At 42.7% G+C, this 23,076-nt stretch overlaps 1 protein-coding gene across 1 annotated transcript in view; it reads left to right on the top strand.

The window, feature by feature from the left end:
- The window catches only part of LOC126100331 (SID1 transmembrane family member 1-like), a 147,293-nt gene that overhangs the window by 70,128 nt on the left and 54,089 nt on the right, over positions 1–23,076 (top strand). Inside the window, exons 11-14 of the mRNA XM_049910944.1 lie at positions 7,006–7,245; positions 13,448–13,558; positions 13,664–13,791; positions 19,183–19,293. Coding sequence (XP_049766901.1) covers positions 7,006–7,245; positions 13,448–13,558; positions 13,664–13,791; positions 19,183–19,293 — 590 coding nt within the window. The remainder of the gene's footprint in view (positions 1–7,005; positions 7,246–13,447; positions 13,559–13,663; positions 13,792–19,182; positions 19,294–23,076) is intronic.

Raw genomic sequence — 23,076 nt, forward strand, 5'->3', positions numbered from 1 at the left:
TGTCAGCGAGTGAACAAGCAGTGTAAACTGCTTTCCCAGTCCCTTCACGCCTTCTGAGCCATGGACCATATCGTCCTCCAGTGGAACTGCAGTGGTTTCTTCCATCATCTAGCTGAGCTCCGACAACTTATCAGCCTTCACCCTTTCTTCTGCATTGCTCTTCAGGAAACTTGGTTTCCAGTGATGCCAACCCCCGCTCTCCGTGGCTATCGGGGTTATTATAAGAACCGGGCAGCTTATGAAAGGGTGTCTGGTGGCGTCTGCATCTACGTCCTTCACTCTCTTCACAGCGAGTCCGTCCCTCTCCAAACACCTTTAGAGGCTGTCGCTGTTCGGCTGTGGATGCCACAGGCTGTTACTGTCTGCAGTCTGTATCTTCCACCACATGGTGATGTCCCACGGCATGTCCTGGCTGCGCTGATCGCCCAATTGCCTCCACCTTTCTTGTAACTGGGTGACTTCAACACCCATAACCCTCTGTGGGGTGGGTCAGTGGCAACAGGTCGAGGTGCCATCATTGAGAATGTATTGGCACAGCTCGACCTCTCCCTTTTAAACAATGGTGCCTTCACACATTTCAGTGTGGCGCGTGGCACGTACTCCGCCATTGACCTTTCGATTTGCAGCTCTAGCCTCTTAACGTCTGTCCAATGGAGTGTGCATGGTGACCTGTGTGGCAGTGACCACTTTCCGATCCCTCTGTCACTGCCACAATGTCACTCTTCTGGGCGCCCTTGCAGATGGGCTATGAATAAGGCTGACTGGGATTTGTTCTCCTCCATTGCTGCTATTCATCCTCTTTCTAATGACGCCATTGATGCGGTGGTGCACTCGGTCACTACCGGCATCGTTACTACCGCAGAATCTGCCATTCCCCTTTCTTCTGGGTCCCCTCGGTGGCGGACTGTGCCTTGGTGGTCGCCTGAGATTGCTGAGGCGATTAAAGATCACCAGCGTGTACTCCAGTGTCACAAGCGGCATCCATCTTTAGAAAACGTAGTCGCCTTTAAACAGCTCCGTGCGTGGGCCCGCCGCATCATTCGCCAACACAAGCAGGAGTGCTGGGAGCGGTATGTGTCCACCATTGGCCTCCATGTCTGTCCATCCCAGGTCTGGGCCAATGTTCAACGCCTCTGTGGCTATCGGACCCCTGTCAGCGTCCCTGCACTCTCACTGAATGGAGCAGTTTGTACTGACTCCGACGTCATTGCCAACCACTTGGCAGAGCATTTTGCTGTGAGTTCTGCTTCTGCGAATTACCCACTGGCCTTCCGCTCCATTAAAGAACAGATGGAACATTGGAGCCTTTCTTTTCGCACCCACCATCCTGAAACCTACAATGTTCCATTCAGTGAGCGGGAATTTCACAGTGCCCTAGCCGCTTGCCCTGATACCACTCTTGGGCCAGATCGCATCCACTGTCAGATGCTGAAACACCTTTCAGTGGACTGCAAGCGACGCCTCCTCGACCTTTACAACCGTATTTGGGTCGAGGGTGAATTTCCGTCGCAATGGCGGGAAAGCATTGTCATCCCCATTTTGAAACCTGGCAAGAACCCTTTGGATGTGCCCAGCTACTGCCCCATTAGCCTCACCAACGTTCTTTGCAAGCTGCTTGAACGGTTGGTGAGCCAACGATTGAGTTGGGTACTCAAGTCTCGGGGCCTCCTGGCTCCGTCTCAGGATGGGTTCCGAAAAGGCCGCTCTGCCGCCGACAATCTGGTGAGCCTGGAGTCTACCATCTGTACGACCTTTGCCCGCCATCAGCACCTCATCGCTGTCTGTGCGGAAGGCGTACGATACGACGAGGCGCCATCACATCCTTTCTACACTTCATGATTGGGTTCTTCAGGGTCCGCTGCCGATTTTCATACACAATTTTCTGTCCCATCGTACCTTCCGCTTGCAAGTCGCGGCCTCTCTTAGTTCCTCCCGAGTTCAGGAGAACGGGGTGCCATAGGGATCTGTTTTAAGTGTCTGCCTGTTTTTAATAGCAATTAACGGGCTTGCTGCGGCGGTGGGAACATCTGTCTCAGTGTCCTTGTATACTGACGACTTCTGCCTTTACTATAGCTCTATTGGCATTGCAGCTGCTGAACATCAGCTGCAGGGCACTATCTGCAAGGCGCAGTCTTGGGCTGTAACGCATGGCTTCCAGTTTTCGGCAGCCAAGACCTGTGTTATGCATTTCTGCCAGCGACACACTGTTCACCCGGAGCCGCGGCTTTATCTTGATGGCGAACTTCTTGCTGTGGTGGAGTCACATAGGTTTTTCAGTGTAGTTTTTGATGCCCGGTTGGCTTGGCTGCCTCATATTCGGCAGCTTAAACAGATGTGTCGGCAGCATCTTAATGCTCTCTGATGCTTGAGCCACAGGTGGGGCGCCGACCGATCTACCCTCTTACGGCTCTACCAGACGTTAATCCAGTCTTGTCTGGATTATGGGAGCCTGGCTTATGGTTCAGCATCCCCTTCGGCATTGCAGGTGCTGGACCCAATCCTTCACAGCAAGATACGCCTTGTCACTGGTGCTTTCCGGACCAGCCCTGTGAACAGCTTACTTGTGGAGGCGGGTGTCCCTCCACTGCAGTTACGGCGCCACCGTTTACTGGGCGCTTATGCTGCCCGTGTTTTTAGCTTGCGCAGGCATCCAAATTATCGTCTCCTGTTCCCACAATCGGTCGTCCATCTGCCAGAACGTCGGCCCCGGTCAAGCTGTACGATCGCGGTCCGTGTCAAAGAGCTTCTCTCCGGCTTGGGGTTTTCCCTGTTCCACCCCCTTTCCGGGCCCCTTTGCGCACACCCCCATGGTGTGTTCCTCGCCCTTGCCTTCGGCTCGACTTGGCACAGCACCCGAAGGACTTAGTCCCTCCAGAGGCCTTCTGCCGCCGCTTTTATTCCATCCTAGCCACGTATCAGGGCTCTGGCGTTGTATACACTGACGGTTCAATGGTTGCTGGTCGGGTCGGTTATGCTCTAACTCTAGGGGACCATTACGAACGACGGTCCTTGCCGGCTGGCTGCATCGTTTTTACTGCTGAGCTGGTCGCCATCTTTCGTGCCCTAGAGTATATCCGATCCTGCTCAGGTGAGTCCTTCGTTATCTGTAGCGATTCCCTGAGCGATTTACAAGCTATCCCCCAGTGTTTCCCTCGTTCTCATCTGGTGATCGCTATCCAGGAGTCCCTGCATACTCTTGAATGTTGCGGCTGCTCTGTGGTCTTTGTGTGGACCCCCGGTCATGTCAGTATCCTGGGCAATGAACATGTTGACTGCCTGGCCAAACAGGCCACCAGTGAACCAACCCTGGACATTGGCCTCCCAGAGACTGATTTGCGAGCAGTCTTACGCCGCAAAGTTTTCGCACTATGGGACGCTGAATGGCGCGGTCTGACCACCCCTAACAAACTCCGTGCCATCAAAGCGATGACGACTGTGTGGCGGTCATGCCTGCGAGCCACTCACAGGGACTCAGTAGTCCTTTGCCGGCTCCACATTGGCCCCATCCGCTTGACACACAGCTTTATACTGCAGCATGAGGACCCACCTCTGTGTCGATGCGGGTCGGCTTTGATGGTGGTCCACATTTTGTTGGACTGTCCACTTTTAAGTGTGCTCAGGCAGACGTTTGCACTGCCTGGCACGCTCCCTGCCCTTTTAACAGATGACTCAGCCATGGTGGACTTAGTTTTGCGTTTTATTCGGGCAGGGGGTTTTTGTCATGTAATCTGAGTGTTTTTTGTGTTGATTCTGGCCTTTGGCCTACGATTTTAAACTGAGTTTTTAATGTTTTCTTGGTGGTTGGCTTTTCCTTTTTTTCTCTATGGTCGGCCAACCACCATCACACTCTGTGTGATTTTAATTTGTTTCGTCTGATCTCTGTCTGAGTATTTCTTGTCCTGTGTCGTCTGCCGTCTTTTCTGGTGTTTGTTTTTTATTCTCTGTGGGTGGTTTTAGTTTTTTGGAAAAAGGGACCGATGACCGTAGCAGTCTGGTCCCTTTAATCCCACAAACCAACCAACCATCTACAGGGTGGTAGGATCCATCTTCTTGGTTGCCAGGAGAAACTTGATCCACACCTGAGGCATCTCGGGTTCTTTTCAGGGCTAGGAAGAAGGGAGTGATGTTGCGGACAAATGTAGAGAAGCAAGTGGTGAACAGTTAACAGTTCTTTACTAATCCACTGAATCTGAACAATCATTCGGGTGTGCCTTCATCTCCGATATGGTTTGGTGTTGATTGTTAATATTCCCAAGGTAGTTGCAGCGTGCAGTGTACACGTTCTACCGGGAAGATGGTGCCCTGAACTCGTGTGGCAGGCACACTCAGAACTTAATCGACAGAGGTGGCCAAGGAATGATGTGGCCCCAATCTAAATACGAGATAGTCAGCAGCATTTTGTAACTTGCATCATATCTCAGCAGTGCCAAGAGTCTAACTATGGATTGAAGTCTGAAGAGCAGCTGTGGATGGGTGATCTATCCCAGCAGCAGAGTGTTGGCCACCAAGTCCTGGGCATTAGGTGTTCAGTTAGTGGATTGCAATCTGGCAGTGGTGGTGTCAGCATAGTTACAGTGTCAACTGCAAAGCTATGTCGGTAGAACTCACGGTGATAACTTACTTATGGCAGGTGCCGTGCCCTGTTGTGTGGCAGTGTGTTGAACTGAAGAAGCTTTTGTCCCAGGTTATTGACACACATAAGTTTTATGATATAGAAATGGCTGCTTCTGTTAAGTCACTGAATTGGCAAGGGCGTTGACCAGCATCTGCCAGTGCTTGGGGCCTCAGTGCTCTGTTCATGGCTGTGAGGTGTCTATTCCACTACATCTGTAATCCATTATTGAGGTGTATTTTTTAATATATATTTTGGGGCAACCACACCTCACAAACTTTAAATGTGAGGTGCATCTAGTCTACCCTCATTCTCACTACAGGTTGGTCTCTCTCATGCTGAGGTCTCTGAGACCTGTAATTATATTTTCACTGATCAAGTGTATTAAATTTGTAAACCATTTGACATGGTAACTAGCTTTCATTCTGTAATGACAATGGTATTAGATCATATCTTAATAGCAGTCATGCTTGATATGATAATTTGTTAGTTGCAGAAACAGAGACTACTGTGTAATAGGTGTAAAACAAAGCATAGGGCTATAGATAGAGAGATACTGAATAAAACGTATGTGGCTGTCAAAAGAGCAATGGGTAAAGACTTTAGTGACTATCGCAGCAGAATATTGTCAAATGATATTTCACAAAAGTCAAAGAAATTCTGGTCATATGTATAGGCTGGTAGTGGCACCAAAGTTAGTATCCATATCCTAGCAAAACAGACAGGAACTGAAGTTCAGGGTAGCAAAGCAAAAGCTGAAATGCTTAACTCCATCCTGAAATGTTCCTTTACAAAGGAAAACCCAGGAGAACTGTCCCAACTTAATCCTCGTACCACTGAAAAGACGAGTGAAGTCAGTATTAGTGTCAGTGGTGTTGAGAAAGAACTGAAATCGTTAAAATTCAACAAAGCTCCAGAGCCTGACGGAATTCCTGTAAGATTTTATACTGAATTTGCAGCTGAATGAGCCCTTCTTCTAACTATAATTTATCGAAGATCCCTGTAAAAAAAAAAAAAAAAAAAACCATGCCCAGTTGTTGGAAGAAATTACAGGTCACAGCTGTGTACAAAAAGGGTAGTAGAAGTGATCCACGAAACTACCATCCAATGTCCATTGTCGTAGAATCTTAGAACATATCCCGAGCTCAAACATAATGAGCTATCTTGAACAACATGACCTCCTCGAGACCGACCAGCACGTATTCCGAAAACATTGCTCGTGCGAAACTCAATTCTCACTTTTCTCACATGACATACTGAAAGCTTTGGATCAAGGCAGTCAAGTAGATGCAGTATTTCTTGATTTCCTAAAAGCATTTGACTCAATACCACACCTATATTTACTTTCAAAAGTTTGGTCCTATGGGGTATCAAGTGAAACTTGTGAGTAGGCTGAGGACATTTTGGTAGGGAGGACACAGCATGTTATCTCGGATCGAGCGTCATCATCAGATGTAGACATAACTGTGGGTGTGCCCCAGGGAAGTGTGTTGGGAGCCTTGCTGTTCATGTTGTAGATTAATGATCTTGCAGACAATATTAATAACAACTTCAGACTTTTTGCAGATGGTGCAGTTATCTATAATGAAGTACTGCCTGACAGTCAGTCAGACCTTGATATGATTTCAAAGTGGTGCGAAGATTGGCAGTTTGCTTTAAATGTTCAAAAATGTAAAACTGTGCATTTCACAAAAAGAAAAAAAGAGTAGTAACCTGTAATTACAATATCAGTGAGTCACAGTTGGAAACGGCCAACTCATACTAATAGCCAGGTGTAACACTTTGTAGGGATATAAAATGGTGTATAAAGCAGGTGGTAGACTTTGGTTTATTGGTAGAAGACAAGGAAAGGGCAATCAATCTACAAAGGAGGCTGCTTACAAATCACTTATGTGACCCGTCCTAGAATATTTCTCAAATGGATCTCGTACCAAATAGAACGAACGGGAGGTTTTGAATGTATGCAGAGGAGGGCAGCATGAATGGTACAAAGTTTGTTTCATTCACAGTAGAGTGTTCAGAAATGCTAAAGAAATTGAATTGGAAAACTCTTGAAGATAGATGTAAATTGTCATGAGGAAGTCTACTAACAAAGTCTCAAGAACCAGCTTTAGATGATGAATCTGTAAATGTACTACATCCCCGCATATATTGGCGACTTAGGGATCATCAGGGCAAGATTATAATAATTACAGCATACACAGAAGCACTCAGACAATCATTCTTCCCACACTCCATATGGAAATGGAACAGAAAGAAACACAGATAACTGGGACATACACTCTGCCATGCACTTCACAGTGGTTTGTGGAGTATAGATGTAGATGTAGAGTCTAAAGTTGATTACATTATTCAAACTAAATAATTATGTAATTTTTGTTTTATGTTCACAGATACAAGTTTTATGTACGTGATTGCAATGCTTTGCATGCTAAAGATATACCAGACCCGCCACCCAGACATAAATGCTAGTGCTTATTCAACATTTGGCGTTTTGGCTTGTGTCATCTTGATTGGCATGGCTGGTGTGCTAAAAGGCGGAGTGTATTTCTGGATTGGATTCACATGTTTACATCTGATTACGTGCTTGGTGCTTAGTGTACAGATTTACTACATGGGTCGCTGGACATTGGGTATGTTGATATACTTTCATATTTTGTTAATATTTGTGTCAATTTTATTAAATACATTACACAATTAGTAACAGGCATGATTTGTACATAGTAAATTAAGCTGTTATTATAACTACACTGGAGCACCCAGGAAATTGGTATAGGGATGCATATTCACATATAGAGATATGTAAACAGGCAGACTATGGCATGCTGTTGGCAACGCCTATATAAGACAAGTGTCTGGTGCAATTGTTAGATATGTTACTGCTGCTACAATGGCAGGTTATCAAGATTTAAGTGAGTTTGGACGTGGCGTTATAATCAGTGCACGAGCGATGAGGCACAGCATCTCTGAGGCAGTGATGAAATGAGGATTTTCCCGTACGACCATTTCACGAGTGTACTGTGAATATCAGGAATTGGGTAAAACGTCAAATTCTGACATCGCTGCAGCCGGAAAAAAATCCTGCAACAATGGGACCAATGACAACTGAAGAGAATTGCTCAATGTGACAGAAGTGCAACCCATCCGAAGATTGCTGCAGATTTCAGTGCTGGGCCATCAACAAGTGTCAACAAGAAAACTATTCAATGAAACATCATCAATATGGGCTTTAGGAGCCGAATGCCCAGTCGTACATCCTTTATGACTGCACAACACAAAGCTTTGCCCCTCGCCTGAGCCTGTCAACATCGACATTGGACTGTTGAGGTATGGAGACAACCTCAAGAATCCATGGACCCTGCATGGCAACAGGGGCTGTTCAAGCTGATGGAGGCCCTGTAATTTTGTGGGGCATGTGCAGTTGGAGTGATATGAGACCCCTGATACATCTAGACATGACTCTGACAGGTGACACGTACGGAAGCATCCTGTCTGATTACCTGCATCCATTCATGTCCGTTGTGCATTCTGGCGGACTTGGCCTATTACAGCAGTAAAATTCAACACCCCAACACATCCAGAATTGCTACGAAGTGGCTCCAGGAACACTCTTCCGAGTTTAAACACTTCCACTGGATACCAAATTCCCCAAACATGAACATTATTGTGCATATCTGGGATGCTTTGCAACATGCTGTTCAGAAGAGATTTCCACCGCCTCATACTCTTATGGATTTATGGACAGCCCTGCAGGATTCATGGTGTCAGTTCCCTGCAGTGCTACTCCAGACATTAGTCGAGTCCATGCCACGTCGTGTTGCAGCACTTCTGCATGCTTTTGGGGCCCCTGTATGATATTAGGCGTGTGTACCAGTTTCTTTGGCTCTTCAGTGTAAAATGTTCAAATTTTTAAATGGAGAGCAAATATAAATAATAGTTCCACAAAATTTTGTTTTGTTAATTGTAGATATCCTAGGAAACTAATAAAGATGAAGAAAACTGAGTAAATCTTGAATGACAGATTATTAAGATCAGGAAGAGAGACTAAGAAACTGACATGCAGAATAAAATCATGGATATAAATGTGGCAGCAGTTATTGTGAATAGCTGACACCATCTTCTGAGACAGTTTTCTCATTGCCCCCCTTTCCCTCCTGTCCTCTCGCTGTGGTAGTTTAAATTGATTCCATAAAAGACGGGATGACTGAAAATATTTTACTGCCTTCATTAGGTATGAATTTCCCATATGATAATAACAGGCATGATACGAATAACATCTCTCTCCACAGGCCAAATTAATTTTGACAAAAAGAATGTTATTCTACCTTTTTGTAGAGTATACACTGTGTTGATCCCATGTCATAAGTTAAACTGTTCCTATGTAGATCATGAACCCAGAAACCTGCCTTTAGCAAACGGCTCTCTGCTTGAGCACACCTTAGATCATCCCAAAGGTTCATCTAGCCCAGGCTTCTTCCTAATCCTGCCAAATTTGTCAAATATTCTGTCTCAATGCTGTGAGTTTTTTTATGCTGGGTGTGAAGAGGAATTTAATATTGAATGAGAAGAAGTCGTGCATTCTCGCACATTACACAGGTGACATCTTTTAATCATGTGGAAAGTTATGGTGTCAAGTAAGAAGTCAGATGAAAATTCTGGTCCAGTATGTACAAAATGTCATAGTGCTCAAATGATAAAGGTAAAAAGAAACATAACAGCAGACCTCCACAAAGCTCCAGGCTTTGTGCAGCAGAAGAAAAAAAAAAAAACTGCAGTGAAAAGCCAACCATAACAAAATCTAAGGCCATAACATATGTTCATCCAAACATAATTAAACACGTTGAGACTTTTAAATCATAAATAGACTAAAAAATCTGAAAATGACATCACCAAGGATACCTGAAAGAAGTGCATCAGAAAAGTGATGAATTAAGTGTCCAAAGATAATCTTACGAATTCCGACACACCTGGAAGTGCTGTGAGTAGGTGAAACAATACCTGTACCAACAAATTCTCACTTTGGCATCATATAACATAGAACTACATCAGCAAACATTTAAAATTAGCACAAGATTAATTACTACAAAAACTGTAGATCAATTCTAGCTGAAATCAGTGTTCAAAAACCGTAACAACAGAGATTCAGTTATGACAGGGTGCAAGGCTATGAGAGCACATGGATGGCAACGGTTGGTAGTGGATGGCATCTGGACCAAGTAAGTGAAGTTTGAAATGGCGTCGACCACCACCAGCCACATACTTGTGTGAAAAGGACCCACGGTGAGAAACATTGGAAAAGTAGTAGCAGGTGCATTCGATGTTGTCATCGATGACAGGCCATTGATGTGCCATTGGCCCAGCATCTTCATCCATGCCATCCCCCAATACGAAGCATGAAGGGGTTGGAGAATACAACACAGAATGGGTGGAATGAAGACTCATCATTCAGAGCCCTATGTGGCAAACATTAAGCTGCCTTTTGTGGTATTGAGATGGTAAGCACATTGTGGAATGATTGTGAAAGGCCCTGTTGGCCCAGGTGGAAAAATACTCTGGCCACCGTACCTGTACTACAGAAAAACCTTTCCACAGGACTGGGTCGCAGGACATTGTTGTGGCTGCCTCACTCATGGTCAACAAGAACTTATCAAGCATTTGCTGATTTCTGATGGTCCAGAACAAAAGAAATTGTTTCATTGTGATTGCAGTCTGCATGGGGACCAAGAGGGAGGTGGATGATGGAGCGTTTGTAGGCGGTGGGGTGAAAGTGGTTTTCATAATGATACACACTTAAAGCCAATGCCCATTGTTGCGTACACTGCACTGTCTTTTCCAGGAATTTATAATAGTGCCCAAACAATGAAATTGAGGATTTTTGGTCAGTCAGGAGGTGGAATTTGCAGCCATACAAATTCACACAAAATGTTTTGACCTCGTAAATGATCGCTAAAGCCCTTCCTCACTTTACAGGTAGCTGAGCTGTGCCACAGTCAACATTTTGAAGGCAAAGACAACTGGCTATTCAGAATCATCCAACAACTTATAGGACAAAACAGCCACAATTCCATGTTAGGATGCATCCATCACAGGTATCAGTGGCAGACCCATTGTATATGGTATAAGATACCCAGCGCTGCCTTAAGACTGTCTTTAAGGCACTGGAAAGCCAAATTTACAAGTGGCCAACCACACAGTTTTGAAGTTTTGATACCCTTCATGTGCAGTTGATACAGGGGGTATTCCACTTGGGGGAATAAACTGGGCATAGTTTAGCTAACAGATCCTCCAAGTAAGTCATAGGATACAGATAAATGGTAGACTGTGCATTTATAATGGGCTTAAAACCACAAAAAATGTGTAAAGACATATTAGATTTTTCTTAAGGAGAACTGTAGGCATTACTCATTGACTAGTTGCAACCGGGGAAATGAAGCCTCGGTCTTGAAGACATGAGAGATCTGCTTGGATTGCTTTTTGAACTGAATTGTAGCAGATGAACTCTACATAATTTTAGCACCACTGAAGGCTTCATAGATCTGTGAGCAGTAAAATTGTGTGCATACTGAGCATTGGTTCAAAAATTTCCTTGTACAAATGTCACAGAGTGTCAAGTTCAGAGAAAGATTCTATTTCAGACACGAAATTGACTTGCTCCATTGAAAGCAAAACTTATAAAGACATTGAAGCCAAAAATGTTAGAAGCAGAAGTGGAATGTTCAACTAAGAAGGTTACTACACCTTTGACATTTTTGTACTTAGCTGCCACCAACAGTTCTCCAGTGAAAACAGTGGCTTTGCGACAGTAAGACACAATCTGGTGCCGGGTCCTTTACAGTGAAGAAGGGCTTAGCTGCTAATAAGTGCCCTCATTGTTTGACAACACAATCATGCTGTTGTCCAGCTAATTTCATGGACCAGCCAGAAAGTGTCAGGCCCAGCATAAATTTCCACTGTGGTGGGGTAGCTATTTGCTCTGCAGACATGACGGTGTGGACCAATGTGCCATCCCTGTGCTGCAGCTGAGCACACGCTGGTAGGCTGCTTGTTGTCATGCTACTGTGAGCTGGCTTCACTTGCCAAAGGTCTAACAGTCTGCTGCAAAGTGCAGGCGACAGCTTATGGAATGTCATCTGCCACAATCAGGGCAGAAGTGGAGATTTTTTGACTTGCTTGAAGCACAGCCCAAAACGAAGGAGGGAGAGTGTTTCTGACACGCTTACTTAACATTACAAAAAAGGTCATTCGACACTGAGAGGAGAGGAGGTGATCGACTGACTTAAGTTTCCCACTAGATGCCTGCAATCCAGGTGCACTTGAATTTAATTTGTGAAAACATACTAAACTTCAGAAGCAACCTTAAAAGATTTTACAATTTTAAGCATTTTACCAAGACTAGGATCAAATGTGACCAAAGCCTTTGCTGTGATCTCCCTGTCTGGGGGCAAAACACACAACCATATCCCGAATCAGTGATTCTGCATATGAAACTTTACAGTTCTGCGTATGAAACTGCACTTGAATTCAAGGCCCTGTGGGTTTGCAACCGTTCTGCTTAAGACTGTCCACATTGTTTATGACATTGATTAAACTTTTGAGATGACATGTTGAGTTGCAGACAGGCACAATGAAAAGATTGTTGTATTCCAACCTCTAATATATTTCTTTTCGATCAAGACATGTAAAATATTTTGTAAAAGTTGTTAAGTTTTAAATATCTTTCATCAACCAAATTTGTCCTAATGTCCTTAACATCTGTTTCCAACCAAAATACCTGAACCACTCACAACACACAAGAGTCTCAGGAGGTCACCGCCTTCCTCAATGCAAATGCAGGCTGGATTCCATCAGTCCCCCCAAATTTTTGATTAAACTGTAGCCTAGTCACAAAAAGCAGTGTCTGAGGACCATAGTATTCAGTTAACAGAACACAGAGGTCATTGAAGACAAAGCAGCAGGGCCCAAGAATGGTTGGAATGTGTGCACTACTTCATATAAATGGCTACTAGAAGAGATGAGCAATGCACTTTGCTGCCTATCAGAAATGCTCTAAGCAAAACAGTACATTTTAAAATGATGGAGATAGACTTTCCACTTCTTCGAAGACTCGTCTAAGGCAGCGAATGCTGGTAAGGGGGTAGCTGTGACCACCAATTGACAATGTTCTTGCTACTGAGACACAATCTGTAGAGCAACATGCTGTTCTTGCTGTTGTTACTGGTACTACTGCTGTTATAGTGACAGCTGTTACTGCCAAAAGTTCCAAAAATTAGGGATCCATAACACTGACTCTGGGTGGTGACATGTCTTGAGTGGGGGGGGTCTCAGCCCAAGAAAAATTAGATAAATTTTAAGAAGTGGCTTAAGAGCTACCCTAAGGTACTGGACTGATGCTCAGAGTGATATGTTATTTGTCTCTCTATTGAATTATGTTATTTCATCAGATTTATTCCTCTTCTTCTCATCATTAATATGTAATTAATAAACTTTCTGAAAGATCTCATTAGTGTACTTAATGTTTTGCTAGTTTTCCCATAGTCATTCAGTAGATTGATTGAATCCATGTGCAAGTATAGTTTAAATAATGTAGACATTTAATTCAACATATATTTCATAAAATAAATTATTGAAGTAAAATTTGTTCTCTTATATTTTGATTTCAATGCCATAGTAACTCTACCAAAATCTCTCAAACATCATTTTGGATTTCCACTTACAATGCAGATCTTTTAAAGAAAAAGTTTACCAAATCAGGTTAATCCTTAAAAAACTTTTGCTCTATGTATGCTTCATAGTGACTATTTTACCGCTCTCAGAGGTATCTGTCTGTTCTTACAGATTTCAGTGCCATCAAGAGAGTATTTGTACTTATCTATTTTGATCTCCGTGCCAGTCCACTGCACTGCATTCGTCCACTTTATCCAAATCGAATGGTGTTGCTCACGCTTGGTAAGTGTGACTATCTGGTAGAAAAAAAAATTTTCTTAAAAATTTTGAGGCCTCATTTGGCTCTTTCTATGATTTCTTTAATGTAGCTACAATCTCTTTTTGCAGGTAACTTGTGCAATATTGCATTAGCTGTACTGGGGTTGAAATATCACCTACGTGACTTTGCAACATATTTGCTGTCTATATTTATGGCAAATCTGCTGCTATATACTTTCTTCTACATAGTAATGAAGGTAAAATATCAGTTAAGAGAATTATTTTGAAACTTAATGTAAAATATGAAATGAAGACTTTGTTTCGAAAATGTATTTTGTCTGTACCTTTTGGATAGGAAAATATTTGGATAGCTAAATAAATAGTTGAGTAATAACTACAGATGGATAATTTACACGGATAAGGTGAAAAATGTTCTTCCTGGTAGTGAAGTATTTGTGGTTTTACTCTGCTGGTCACTAAAATCGCAACACCATGAAGACGGCCTGCAACAAATGTCAAACTGGTATATCAGTTGTACTACATACTTTGACATGCAAATGATTATCAATTCAGCACAATTGTACATCTACTTTTTGAGTATAAAATAAAGATTAAGTGGGTCTCTCATTCAGAAATCACATCTGAATGTTGTTTGTGAGAAGATCATGTTTTGCTTTATGTTAGGAGGAGCATGTATGGAAATTTGATACAGATAGGATTATAGCCTATTGTAACTGCAGATTAGTTTGTCGTACTGGTGCTGATCTCATTGGTTGGGATCCCAAGACTGTCGTACAAATATGGAATTGATAGATTCAGGAGGATCATACTAAACATCACACAGCACCTCAATGGCCCCATGCAGCTAGTGCCTAAGATCACAGACAGATTGTTCATACAACTGTGCGGTATCATACAGCCATGTCACATACATTGATCAGGAAGTTGATTGGTATGCAGCAACATGAACATCTTTATGTCCAGTGCAACAATGTCTGGAGCACCAGAGACTCACCACAGTGATAATTGTTGCAGATTTTTTTGATGCATCAGCAGAGAGAGGTGCACTGACGGTGGTGAACACAAAGACAACAGTCGGTAAGAAACTTTCTACAGCCAAGATCGCATAAATACTTATTTATTTTTGACAATCTGCTTCAACAGGCTTTTCTGTCGTCTTTTTGTTTTCAAAAATGATTGTTACAAAATATGTTCATTGTGTGTTGGAACCTCAAGCCAAGCAGTCATATTACAATTAGCCATTAGGTTCCAACTCATAGTGAATATGTTCTGTAACAACCATTTTTCTAGGCCAGAAGGTGACAGCAAAGCCTGTCAAAACTGGTTGTCAAAAGTAAATAAGTATTTATGTGATCTTGACTATACTGATCTTGGCTATAGAAAGCTTTTTACTGAGTAAAACAGATCACTCCTTCTCGTTTCTCAACAGAAGAAATTTTAATAAATGCAATTATGGAGACAGGAGTAGCAACATAACACATTACACATTTTCAGAGTAGTCAGTGTTCTGCTTGCAGCATCATGATATTTTATCCAAGTGTGGAGGCTCCGACGGGGACAAACGTTGCCACATTGTATTCATCATTGTCATATGGGCGCAGCACTTGGCACCCTGTTATCAAATGCCATTGGAAGCAGAACAAATCACCTCCATTTTGTAGAGCTGGTTATATGAACACAGCAGGAGCTACATTTCTGATGTGTTGATGCCAGTGGCTGTGTCCTATCTTCATAGTCTCCACACTCTTGTCTTTCAACAAGACAATGCAAGACTACATGTTTCCAGTGCTGTCTTGACCTACCTTGATGCTGAAAGTGTCCAATTGTTGCCGTACCCAAGATGTTCTCCAAATAGCTTACTCGTTCAAAACATCCAGTCGTGGGCTGACGAGACGCTGGCACGCCACCTCTTTCGAGTTTCTGTGATTCCTGAACTTTTGCTGTTGTAACCCTCTCTTTAGAGTCTACAACATTTATTGATCACAAATCAACTTTCTTTAACAACAGAATAAAATTGTTTATTAGTTCACGAAACGAAATGGTAGTATGTCTTGATAGAAATTAATATGCAGTATGATGGTAGCAATGAAAACGTTATTACCCTGTTTTGTTAAATTTTGCAGGAGAAGCAAACACAGTTTCTTAAAAAATACTTGAAGTGATACAGATAATGTTGCTACAAGTGTAACTATATAGTATAAGCCTAGTTATTGACAATTCCACCCACTTTCACATTTCTCTTAGGTAATGGAGTTACTGGTTAAGGAATTAAGAGGTTTTCAGACAGATGGAGTTATGAGGTTTGCATTGCCTACCATCAAATAGTTCTTGTTTGAAGTTGATACAAATTCAAACCCTACTACCTTGTTATGCATGTGTACTGAAATTATAATATGAAGCAAAGTTTCACATAAGTCCTGTGGTTGTGAAAACTACGCACACATTATACAACCCAAGTCTACATCGATCCAGGTAAACAGCAGCGGCAGTCTTAGTTCACTTGTAAAGATGAAATTGGATATTAGGAATGTAGAGCGAGTCAGTTGCTGGTTGGCATTATATTTGCCTGGTGTGGAAGTTCACATAACCAGCCTGCAATAACAGCAGTTTTCCCGCTACAGACATCCTCACCAGATGTGGGCATTGTTACATAATCAGTACTTCCATATCTTCCATTTGCACATCCAGTGGGGTTACTAAACTGGTGCAGAGTTAAAGCAGCATGGAATGACACATGTGTCTGTCATCCAAGCTCAATTTGACTTGACATCCAGCCAGGTTACAGCCATTGTTGCTGGCAGAGGTGGCAGCTCTGTGTACTGAATTTTACTTACTGTACACCCCCAAGCCACATACAATTTTAATCAATCCGTGGAAAGAAAAGGTTGGAATATCAACAGTTTTGAAAAGGATAGATTGCTACTCACCATAAACACATTGAGCTGCAGAAAGATGTACTGAAAAGATTGTTACACACTAAGCTTTCAGCCAAAACCTTCAGAAAAGAAAGGGAAAACACACACAAAAGCAGGCACACCTCATGTATGCATGACCTCTATCTTCGGCCACTAGTCAGATTGCCAGTCTGACTGAAGTGGCCGAAGATAGTAATCATTTTTGCATGAGGTGAGCCTGTTTGTGTGAATGTGTGTTTTCTTTTCTTTTCTGAAGAGGGCTATAGCCAAAAGTTTAGTGTGTAACAATCTTTTCATTGTATCTGCCTACAATTTTAATCATGTATTCTTCCTACTCTACTGTATATTAACATTAAGGAAAATTTTGTTATTTTCTGTCCTTCATGGTGTTATATTTTTAATGTTTAGCCATATACCTAGTAACATATTTATTTTTCATTATATTCCCTGTAATGTCACTGCACTTTATTGTTTTCCTGAAATGTGATCTTCATTTTCTTTTTCAATCCAGTACTCTTCATGCATATTATCATCATCCAGTTGATCCAGAAGACTTATGTAGTTTCTGCCAGATATTTTATACTTTTCAAGGTAATCATTAACATCAATCAGTTTTACATCCCCGAACAATGCCCATTCCTTCTGGAAGAGGAAATCAACTTTGATTTTCCTGGTGCAGGACCACCATTTCCAGTCCATTGCTTTCACTTTTGCTTTGGCTGTGGCATGAAGCAGTGGGATATCATCACATGCGCCATAATAAATCAGCACTCACAGTCATTTGGATTCCTTTTAAAATGATTCAACTACCGCCAAGAACTTTGTTTTTATATTTGCTTTTGATCATTAACAAACATGGCACTCATCTGTCTTCTACAAAAACTTAATGATTAATGGAAAATCTCATATAAAGATGTGAAACAAATACTAACAAAGAGATAGAGGGGCTGACCAGTACTTACCTCAGCTCAGTACAGCCGATAGATACACATAAAACAGAACCGAAAATTACATTCCTAGCTTTCGGAACAGATGTTCCTTCATCAGGGAGGAGAGAGGGGAAAGAAAGGGAAGAAGGGAAAGGAGATTCAGTTACTCACAACCCAGGCTATGAAGCAACAGGGAAAGGAAAATAGGGATGGTAGCAAGGATGGAGGCATGGTTGTCACAGGGAAGCCAAAGATATTCTACTGTAAGTACTGTGCCAGCTTCAAACCAAAGAGGATGCATACAGAAGTAAAGAGGTATGTAGTATAAAGATAAACACAACTATGTAGGATGAAAAGATGCGTGAATGGCTAAAGAGGAAAGGGAAAGAGGAGAAGACTGAAGAGTAAATGGGAGTGAGGTTGTTTAACGTAGGTTCAGTCCAGGGGGATGGCGGGATGAAAGGATGTGTTGGAGTGCAAGTTCCCATCTCCGCAGTTCAGAGGGACTAGTGTTGGGTGGGAGAAGCCAAATGGCACATACGGTGTAGCAGGTTCCTAGGTCCCTAGAATTATGCTGGAGGGCAGGTTCCTACCCCTGTAACCGACCCCGCTGCAAAACCTGCCCCATGCATCCCCCCACAACCACCTACTCCAGCCCCGCTACTGGTAAAACATACACAATTCAAGGCAGGGCCACATGTGAAACTACACGTCATTTATCAACTGACATGCCTGCACTGCACAGCCTTTTACATCGGCATGACAACAACTAAACTGGCTGAGCGCATGAACGGACACAGACGAACTGTCCGCCTAGGAGATGCCCAATACCCAGTAGCGGAGCATGCCCTCCAGCATAATTCTAGGTACCTAGGAACCTGCTACACTGTATGTGCCATTTGGCTTCTTCCACCCAACACCAGTCCCTCTGAACTGCGGAGATGGGAACTTGCACTCCAACACATCCTTTCATCCCGCCATCCCCCTGGACTGAACCTACATTAAACAACCTCACTCCCATTTACTCTTCAGTCTTCTCCTCTTTCCCTTTCCTCTTTAGCCATTCACGCATCTTTTCATCCTACATAGTTGTGTTTATCTTTATACTACATACCTCTTTACTTCTGTATGCATCCTCTTTGGTTTGAAGCTGGCACAGTACTTACAGTAGAATATCTTTGGCTTCCCTGTGACAACCATGCCTCCATCCTTGCTACCATCCCTATTTTCCTTTCCCTGTTGCTTCATAGCCTGGGTTGTGAGTAACTGAATCTCCTTTCCCTTCTTCCCTTTCTTTCCCCTCTCTCCTCCCTGATGAAGGAACATTTGTTCCGAAAGCTAGGAACATAAATTTTCGGTTTTGTTTTATGTGTATCTATCGGCTGTACTGAGCTGAGGTAAGTACTGGCCAGCCCCTCTATCTCTTTGTTAGTATTTGTTCTACAAAAACTTGTCTTACCTAATTTCTTGTGTAAAATGTACCATATTCTTTTTTTCTGATATGAACGTGTTATCACTGTTTCATGCACATTTAGCACTGATCTTGCAATACTGGTGCAGAATGCAGCATTAGTGTGTCTTCCAAAGAAATAAGGCCACACTTAATTAATTTTCCCATTTCCTCCTCCTCCTCCTCCTCCTCCACCACCACCACCACTGCTTCTGTGTTCAAGTGTATCAGCCATGATGCCATCTCTGTACAGGACCAAAAACCCTAGTAAAACTCAACACAATATAAAAATATGCTCATTAATGATAATGTGTAATTTTTATTTTGTTTCAGCTTTGTCACCGTGAGCGCATACTGGTGCAACCATTGCTGTACATTATATTGTCTTTTGCATCATGGGGAGCAGCTCTGTACTTCTTCTTTAACAAATCTATATCATGGGCAGTAAGTATTGTGTATCTTTTTTATTATGTATGAGGTATGATCAAAAAGTAACGGGAATGTTTGTTTTTCTTAAAGTATCTTTATTTATTCAACATCAGATTTTTCCCCTTCAAAGTAATCCCCCTCAGATATAGTACACATGTGCTAGCACTTTTTCCAATCCTGGAAGCACTTCTGGAACTCACTATCCATTATGGTGGTTAGCTCCTTGAGCGATTCTGTTTTTATCTCATCAGTGATGGCAAAATGACGTCTTTTCATAGTTCTGTTCAGCTTCAGGAATAGAGAGAAGTCAACAGGGGGCTATGTCTGGTGAAAACAGTGGCTTAGGCAATGTAACTGTTTTTTGCTAAAAAAATATCATGAACAAGCATTGAGGTGCAAATCGGAGGATTATCATTATATAATTTCCATGAGTGGTTTTGTCACAATTGTGGTCATGTTCTTCAGATTGCTTCACACAAACTGTCCATAACTTCAGGTAGTATTCCTTATTGAAGGAATTCGTGAAGCACTATCCTATTGTAATTAAAGAAAACAGTTAGATGAACCAGAACACATTATCGAACTTGTAATTCCCCCCCCCCCCCCCCCCCCATGTGGACAGTTGGGTCTTGGTTGTGATGTCATATGTGTATAGCCGTGTTTCATCACCTGTTATAACCTTTAGAATTTCTTGATCTGTTTCTACTTCAGTTAGCAATTCCTGAGCAATATCAATGCTATATCGTTTTTGGTTGAAATTCAACAATTTCAGAACGAACTTTGCAGCTACAAATTTCATGCCCAAAACATCCACAAAAAAATTCTTGGCTTGACCCAGAGGATATGCTGACAACTTCAGCAACGTCTGTAATTGTGATTTTCCAAAACCGTTTTCTTTACTTCTTCCACATTGTCGTCAGTAATTGGTATGCTAAGGGTCCAGGGTGGTTGTCATCTGCAGTGTCTTCTCAACCCTATTTGAAATATTTGTACCGCTTGTAAAATCTTGTCTCACACATAGTAAATTTGCCAAAACCTCAATTTCAAATACAGTGCTGCACTATATTCCTGTTTTGTGGAAACAGGAAAGAATATCGGTGAAAGAAAACGACTGGTGAGGCTTAAGAAAAGGGATGGAGTTCGGGGAAGTCACCCAGAACCCTTGGTCAGGGGAAATTTACTGGATGGAAGGAAAGTCTGAGTGTTGAGGACTGCACTGGATGAGATTTGAAAACCTGAGGGCTTAAAGGTGGAAGATAGGATAATATGCAAGTCAGTTAAAACATTATGCATCAATTAATAAAAGGGAAAACCTAAGTGCATTGTAAGTGATAGAGGTGGAGGAGGGGGAGGGTGACAAATAATAGAAGGTGTAAAAAACTAAAATGTTGTTTTACAGGTGGCTCTTCCTTTGACAGTATTTGTATTGCCAGTTACAGGGCTGGTATAGGTGATGGTAGGAGGATGCATAGGCCAAGTCTTGCAGTGGGGCCAGTCACAGGGGCAGGAGCCATAGGTTTGTGAGACGGGTGCAGACAAGGGTATGACAAGGATATTGTGGAGACTGGGAGGATGACGAAAAGCTGTTCTAGTGTTAGTGGGCCAAATCTTAGACAGAATGGACCTCATTTCAGGGCATGATTTTAGGAAGTCATGGCCTTGTCGAAGTAGCCGTTTAATTTTCCAGAGCAGGGTGTGGGGTTCAAATGACGTGCTCCTGAGGTTTTTTTTTTTTTTTGGGAGGGGGGGGGGGGGCGGGTTACATCCAGTGAAGGCTGAGATGAGGTAAAAGTCTACAACTGAGCGAATAAATTTGCCTTGAAAGCCAAGGCTGTATGGGAAGGAATGTTTGACATGGAAAAGATGGCCATTGTCAAAATATAAGTGCCGTTGCTTGTTAGTAGGTTTAATGTGAACAGAAATGTGTAGCATGCCTCTGGTGAGGATGAGATCAACATCAAGGAAAGTGGCATGGGATTCAGAATAGGACTATGTGAAATTTAGTAGGAGACTGTATTTAGAGAGTTCAGTAATTTTAACAGGTCAGCCTCACCATGAATCCATATGGCAAAGATGTCATCAATGTATCTGAACTAAACCAGGGGCTCAAGGCTTTTGGATCCCATGAAAGGTGCCTCCAAGCGACCCACGAAAAGTTTGACATTGGAAGGGGCCATCCAGGTTCTCATGGTCATATCCTTGATCTTCAGCTGCTAACGGGCTTTGATATATATCAACGGGGACAGGTGAAAATGTGTTCCCCAACCGTGATTCGAACCTGGGATCTCCTGCTTACATTTCAGACGCTCTATCCATCTGAGCTACCGAGGGCACAGAGGGTAGCGCGACTGAAGGGACTATCTCGTGCGTGCCTCCCGTGAGACCGACATTCTCACCTTGTATGTCCACACTCTACATTCGTAGTCAGGGTGTCTACGACCCGAGACAACTGGGAGATCCGGGAAAAACCCGGGATTTTTTTCATCTGGGAGAAAACCGGGAAAAACCCAGGATATTTTTAGAATTCCGGGAATTTTTCATTGTTTTAGTTTTCAGTTAAATTTTTGTAATTTTGACTAGTAAGAACCGATACACTAACAAAGGATATTACTGTATCCCGCTACTGCAGAATAATACTTCAACAATAAAACATAAACGAGAGAAAAAAACGAAAATAACTTAAATTGCAAAGGAAATGCGCCATATACAACGACGACACAAGTGCTCGTGCAAGCGTCTGCCGACTGAAAATGTGTCAAAGGCTTTAGGAAGACTATGCAGTGCTTCAGAACAACAAATTGCCTCCAATGAGAGTGAAGTCGCAACTGTTTACATTCGATTTGTTTTAGCAGTTAACGCGCGGGCTCATGCGCATGCGCAGTAGAGTCACGTTTGAGTAGTAGATTCTCCCACTTCTGTCAACAGGAATGTGGCTGTTGGCTGTGCAAGCAGTCGCAGCAAGCAGCTAGATACTTCCGGGAAAAGGGGGCGCCTAATTCATATTCTTGAGGGGAAAAAAACTTGTTTCACAAAGCACCTAGCATCCAGCGCACATTTGCCTATCAATTAGTCATATGATTTTGAAACACTTCTCTGTTGGTATTTGAACACATTTTAAGTTGATTTCTGAATGAATCATAAGCTGACTTTTGAATACATGCATAGTGTACGTGATGTCTCTGCCAGGAGAATCCTCGTCGAATCTAGAAATAAACTTTCTACAGACAAAAGGGGACGGGGCTATACGAGCTGAGTGGAGTAAAGCCGAATGGATGAATGGCAATCGCTGTCTGATTATGTGGCTGATTGGGTGTGGGAATTATCAGCATTGTTATAATTACTAGCGAAATCCATAGATTCATACTATCAGAATGGAAATAAATGACTGACAGGAATAACAGGTGAGAAAGATTATGTATTTTCTCGGTGTGTCCAAGAAAATGAAGTTTTGACAGAAAATGTTTGGCCAGATCGCTACACTAGTAAGGACCAGTAGTACAGTCCCCGGCTACCAGCCGCTTAAGTTCTATTATGGAAGAAACGCGGAAAACGTGTTGTACGAACACGTAAGAACACCTAACCGGAGAATAATTGCGGGAGAACTAAACCAGTGATTCTGGCAGGGTTAGTGAAGTTAATCGGCGAACAAATTTTGACAGTGGCAGCAATAGCTACAGAATTGGTGATGACAGGATTGTTTGTTAGAACGAGGACGGAGAAGAAACGAGGACATCACACAAATTATGGAAGAATAAGACGATTCCAAATTTATATAAAAATTTCGTAATACTAGTTTTG

Source organism: Schistocerca cancellata, chromosome 9, assembly GCF_023864275.1.
Source record: "Schistocerca cancellata isolate TAMUIC-IGC-003103 chromosome 9, iqSchCanc2.1, whole genome shotgun sequence".
NCBI lineage: Eukaryota > Metazoa > Arthropoda > Insecta > Orthoptera > Acrididae > Schistocerca > Schistocerca cancellata.